Source organism: Bidens hawaiensis, unplaced genomic scaffold, assembly GCF_021521415.1.
Source record: "Bidens hawaiensis isolate Kalapana, Puna unplaced genomic scaffold, B.hawaiensis_p1.1 tig00016131_1, whole genome shotgun sequence".
In the NCBI taxonomy this organism is placed as follows: Eukaryota; Viridiplantae; Streptophyta; class Magnoliopsida; order Asterales; family Asteraceae; genus Bidens; species Bidens hawaiensis.
In genome coordinates this window covers 112,945-118,933 of record NW_027492470.1, presented here as the reverse complement: position 1 = coordinate 118,933, position 5,989 = coordinate 112,945, and the positions used below count along the sequence as shown (strand labels likewise).

At 32.5% G+C, this 5,989-nt stretch overlaps 1 protein-coding gene across 1 annotated transcript; it reads right to left on the bottom strand.

The window, feature by feature from the left end:
• Positions 1 to 693: 693 nt before the first annotated feature.
• On the bottom strand, positions 694 to 5,392 carry LOC143550723 (sulfhydryl oxidase 2-like). The gene is made up of 11 exons (XM_077041323.1): positions 5,163 to 5,392; positions 4,316 to 4,340; positions 4,136 to 4,228; positions 3,875 to 4,056; positions 3,729 to 3,801; positions 3,554 to 3,622; positions 3,407 to 3,480; positions 2,587 to 2,743; positions 1,492 to 1,532; positions 1,256 to 1,402; positions 694 to 1,174 (listed from the first exon to the last, which is right to left on the bottom strand). Exons 1-11 carry the CDS (start codon positions 5,390 to 5,392, stop codon positions 694 to 696), a joined length of 1,572 nt encoding a protein of 523 aa, XP_076897438.1.
• Positions 5,393 to 5,989: the final 597 nt, after the last annotated feature.

Sequence of the window (5,989 nt, the reverse complement as noted above, 5' to 3'; positions counted from 1 at the left end):
AGTAGTTTAAAGTTAGAAGTTAAAAATTATTAAGATTTATGTAAATAATATTTTTATATTAAGCTTGAAATCATTAAAAAATTAATATGTTTGATAAGTTAAATCAACTTTTGGTACGAGTTTAAAATCAATCTTCAAGTTACACGAAACTTTTATACGAGCACATGATAATGCCTATCAAAATCCACCCCAAACTGACCAGTTAGGTGAATTATACGAACATGGTCTTCCATTTCCATACACAATTATATGAAATATTGTATGTTTCCAATGATCCTAAAATTCCTATTACTAGTATGCCTTTAGTAAATACATATGTTACGATGTTACACACATGTTTGTGTAAATATGTGTATTAGCATACATACATTACCTACCATCAAGAGCCTTTCATTTTCAGTAATCTAGAAGTACACATACACCAAATATATTATAGTCATATGTTTCGGTCAGATAGAATATTTACATATCATGCAATCGATAGAGTCATATGCATATGCATGTATGTCCTCAATTCACTTGCTTTTGCACACCAACCATATTCCACTTAAATCAGCTCCAACTTCTTTTTGGCCTGAAAATATTTCCCAATAAAACCATTACATAAATTTCAATTCCCTCAAAAATTAAATCTCTAATAATGTTTCTTTCATGAGTAGTTTTATCTATTTAACACTCATTTTCCATCAACAATTACACAATCTTTAAAAGTTGAGGTTTATGAAAATACTTCCGGTTCTTTTGCCGAGACCGCCAATAGCAAGCAAGCGCCCCAAACAAACAGCTAGCAACCGCGATCGCCAAAGCGGCCCCCACAGGAACCACAAGTGCATTTGTTTGTAACACTTCTTCCGAAACAACATTGTTTTTCATCTGAATATGCTGTTTGTCTTTCTCCTTGTACAAGGACACCAACATGTTCCCATAATAATTGGTTATGAACTTGTACACCTCATCACGGTCCCACTCAATCGAGCTGCTGCTTTCCTCGTTTTGATTAACATTTTTGTAGCATGTCGGGCAGAGGTGTTTTGTTGGCCAAATTGATTTTGGGAATTTTGGGTCACCGGTTTTAAAAGATTCTTCGGTTTCTTTTAACCTCACGTTGACTTCGTTATGTGCCGTCCATAACCACAGTACAAAGTCACGTGTGCGGCTGAATGGAGTAGAAACCCTGAAATTCAAAGTTAAATTAAAAAAAAAATTGTAAAGTAATAAAATGGTAAAAGATTTATGAATTTTTATTTATTCTTACTTTGAGCACATATTGTAAAAATGTTGACGGCATTCTTCACAGATGAAAAACTGGTGGATAAAATCACAGGTAGTTGTAAATGTTGTTTGACTTTCTCCGTCTTCAACTCTGACCGAGAGTGAATGTAACAAAACCCATAAACCGCAACTGCAATATCTCAAATCTGGTAATATTAGACGGGTTATATAAACCATTAAACCTGTAATATTATTCTTTTTATATACAGATTAATATACCTGAAGCCCCTGGTTTCATTCTTGCTGCCACGACAAAACATCTACATTAAAATGCGAAGAGCAAAAGAAAATTAAATTTATAATTTATTTAGTGATCATGAGATTTATATGACAGAAAGAATCACTAACATTTATTTAAGAGTTTATTGGATGGTCCTTGTGGTTTGCCCATATTGCATGTATGCTGTTATTGCCTGGCCTGCCTTTCTAAAATTACACCGGTGGTCCTTACAGTTCAGTTAAACATAACACAGATTATCTTTGGAGCGGATGGAGGTTAAATTTACTGTTAAATTTGAATGAAATGACCAAAATACCCTTATTATTAAAAGGAAAATTTAAGTTTTAATATCCACTTAAATGACAACCAGTGTATTATGGTCATTTCGTTTAAATTTAATAGATCCATCCAACAAGGACGATTCAATAGGCCTGTAAACAAACAGAATGTTCAGTTAATAGTTCGTGAACCGTTTGTGGAAAGTTCGTTTATTTAATAAACGAAGGAACATTAACTAAAAATGTTGTTCATTTATATAAACAACGAACATGAACAAGGCTTGTTCGTTCATTTTCATTCTTTAGTTTACATTTAAGTTCGTTCTTTCACCTGTGTTAAAAGATATTCATTTAAATTTTTTTGACCCATTATAACCTAGTCTAGTTTTAATAATTTTTTAGACCCAACATATTGTTCTTCACATCACTTTTAACATGTCTTAGCTCGGTTTCGTTCATCTATGTTTTGTTATGTCCGTTAGTGAACCATTTGTTTATATTCTTGACAAACGAACATAAACACCATGAACAGGTTCATTTTTTTAACCAATGAACATAACAACAAAAAAAAAAACCGTTTGTGCAATTGTTCATGTCCAATGATATGTTCGGTTAAAGTTAAACGAACGAACACAAAAATGCTCCATTCATGTTCGCACGGTCCCTTTACAAGCCTAACTATATGTTTTACGTTTGAGCGACCAATATGGACTACTGGTGTAATTTTAAAGGTGACTACATGCAATATGCGCAAACCACAAGGACCATTTGTGTAATTAACTCATTATTTAAATAGAAAAGAAAGATGAAACTTACCCAATATCCGCGAGGAAGTTCTTTTCCGCATATGTGAAATTTACCAATAGGTCTATGTTCAGTGTTATTTTCTGATTCATGTTTGCCTACTAGCCACTTATTTGATGGATATAAATCATCAAAGTTAATAAGTATATCAGCACTTCCCCTTCGAAACCTAAAGTTTAGTAATTTTAAATTAAATTAAACAAACAGCAAACAGCACTGAAGATCTCCATAGCCGTGTAAACAAACCGAAAGCTCAGTGAACAGGTCATGAACCGCGATGGGAAGTTCGCTTATTTAATAAACGAACTAACATGAACAAAAAATTTTATTCATTTAGTCAAAACAAATGAGCATTAACACAAGCTCGTTCGTTCATTTAGGTTTGTGTTTAAATTCATTCATGTTCGCTAATTTTTGTTTGCTAGATTTCGTGTGTTTAACTTTAACTTCGTTAGTCCATTAATATATCCATTTAAAATACTTTGGCCATTACAAGTTAACCTAGTTTCAATAACTTTTCAGGGCCAACAAATTGTTTTTCAAATTACTTATAACTATTTTTAGCTCAGTTATGCTCGTTCAATTATGTTCAGTTATGTATGTTTGTTTACTTTCGTTAACAATTCGCTTTTATACCCTTAACGAGCATACACGAACATGCTCATTTACTTAACAAACAAACACGAACACGAACAAGAAAACCATGTCCGTTAATAGCTCATGTTTGCTCGGTTAGAGTTAAACGAATGAAGACGAACATGCTTCGTTCATGTTCATTCGGTTCATTTGCATGCCAAAATCTCAAGTATGAAATGAAGAAAGTGAGATGAACCTTCTAGAAGGATGATGAGCCACTATTAGTTGCATGAACTTTATAAGTGTAGCTCGTGTATCTGGTTTAATCATCTGTTAAAAATATACGAATATAATTAAGACGTTTATATGCAATAATAAACATAAAGAATGAATGGACACTCACCTTATGTTCTACAATAAGATCAAAGGCGAAGGCTGTAGCCTCTTCAACATCATATATAGCACGTGCAATCTAACTCGCAAAAAATAATTTTAAAAAGTTAATTAACTTTATACAACTAGTCACAGATTATAAAATGTCTATAAACTGTAAAAGTATTCTTTGAAGTTTGAAAAACCTGTTCAGAGTCCGACATGTTTGAATGCAGAAGATGGTCATTTTCATATTTCTCATCTTCAAGGCTATACGAGCTACAATATGCAAAAGCAATATCAGCCATATGTGTTAATGTTAATATAATTATTGAAAAATCAAGCAGTAAACCTTCCCAATTGTTTATTAATCCATTTAAGCAAACGCTCAGCAGTTCTACCATCATCAATATAACGGATTTCACTTTTCTCATTTTTTCCATCCCAACCGCCACCGACAAATTTAGAAGGCGGCCCCCAAAATAGTGACGGGTAGTAACTAACAGAAAATTTATCACAGAGCTTAATGTTTATCTGTGCTGCCAAACATGAAAAAGCATTTAGCAAAAACATATAACTTTCAGAAAGATTAACAAAATGCATGCAACGTTACCTTATTTGCACAATCTACACGTGTCATTAATATAGTCCCTGGATGTACAGCATCGGGTCCATTGAAAAGCCTAGCAACCTTTTCATATTGAGGCTGCAAAATTACAGTTTTAACAATAAGCACCAATGTAACAAATAAACAAACATATGTGCAGTCATTGTAAATGAAAAATATAAATACCTTATAGTTTCTGCAAGCAGGGCACCTACAAAGTGTAATGATCAAACCATATTAGAACTATAAATCATGATATCATCAAAGCAGATATTTATCAAAAAAGTATGTATGTCAGATATCCAAAATGTATTTTTTTTTTCTGCAAGATAGTAGCACTACAGCTCTTACAGTTGACTGATATTCTATAAGGTATTTATAATATATATTTTTTTCCTGCAACCATTTTTTATTACAGCGAAAGCAGATATTAATATTAATCAAAATGTATGTATGACAGTAATGCTCTTGCAATTGACTTATTAGATTCTATTTGGTGACCAACAAATTGTCCCTAAAACACAGATACAGGAATAAATACATTTTGACTTGAGTGACAACAATTGTTTCCATATATAACCAAACAAACAAACAAACAAAGCAAAGCAAATCCATACATATGGTATGGCTCTTCATCTTTGTTCTTTGACTTGTAACTTATCTAAATTCACAACAACTTTTATCTGAACTGAATATATTTTAGGAAAAAATCACATAAATGCATCTGAATATCATTACAAATACATACAAAATTCATTTGAATTTTAAAAATAAAATTCTAATTCATCTAGGTTTTGGATTTTAATCTAGCTGGCATATATAATAAAAATCATCAAAAATTCACATAAATGCATAGTAATCAATCATCACACAAAATTCATTTAAATTTTATAAATAAATAAATAAGAATTCATCTAGGTTTTGGATATTAATCAAATTGACAGTGGACAACATAATAATAATAATAATAATAATAATAATAATAATAATAATAAATGATAAGAAATGAGTAAGTAAGAAGAAGAAGACGGACCAGTGGGCAAAGAACTCAACAATGGCGTAAGAAGCTGGAGTCTCCTTTAGAACTTCATCGAAGTTAGTGGCGTTCAAATCCACAGCGGAATCAGCTTGATCTGCGCCGCCGCCGGAGATGGCGCGTAAGAGCGATCGAGATCCAGCCGTCGGATTAGGATTAATCAGTAACGCCGGTTGGAATAAGGAAATAATAATCAGGATGCAGGGAAGAAGGAAGTGTGACGGCATGTGATCGGAGAAGTTGGTTGACCGCCGGCGATAGGTTTTCTTTTTCCGGTGAAAATGGCATGCAAAAGGGGTTTTGCTCTTTTATTTATTTTTATTATATTTATAAAGATATACTCACAACCATTAAGTTATTACTATATCTAATTTATAACTTTGGTGCAATTATTATTATTATTTTACTATATATATTTTATAACTTTGGTGATGCAAGTGCTCTGGTAGACCCTGGTGGTACCATATTAATCCGTGAATTTGTGCGTGTGTTTTTTCTTTTGTGTTTTGTTTAGTTCAACTTTCATAATGAAAGTAAAGGAAACAGACCAAATGTCATTTTTTTGGTTAGTTTCAGTACTGTCACACCCCGACTAGCACAATGCGGAAGCGTAAAACGGGAATGTAACAGACACCTCTGATATCAACACATTGTTTATAAAGAAACATTACAAACTAATTTACAATATATTACATTTCTTTGTTCTATCGTTGTTTTCCAGTCTAGGTGATACAAACAAAACTAGTTCGTTAACTAAACGTTCTTACTACTAACGTCTTTGCTTCTATTCACATAGCATCAACCACACACTTCAGGCAAGTGAC

Bases quoted from the DNA above. Each gene is read 5' to 3' on its own strand.
- LOC143550723 (XM_077041323.1), bottom strand. From the start codon at position 5,392: ATGCCGTCACACTTCCTTCTTCCCTGCATCCTGATTATTATTTCCTTA. The intron at 4,229-4,315 runs GTATTTATATTT...GTAATTTTGCAG, and splicing joins CTGCTTGCAGAAACTATAAG to CCTCAATATGAAAAGGTTGC. The intron at 3,481-3,553 runs GTGAGTGTCCAT...TATTTTTAACAG, and splicing joins ATCTTATTGTAGAACATAAG to ATGATTAAACCAGATACACG.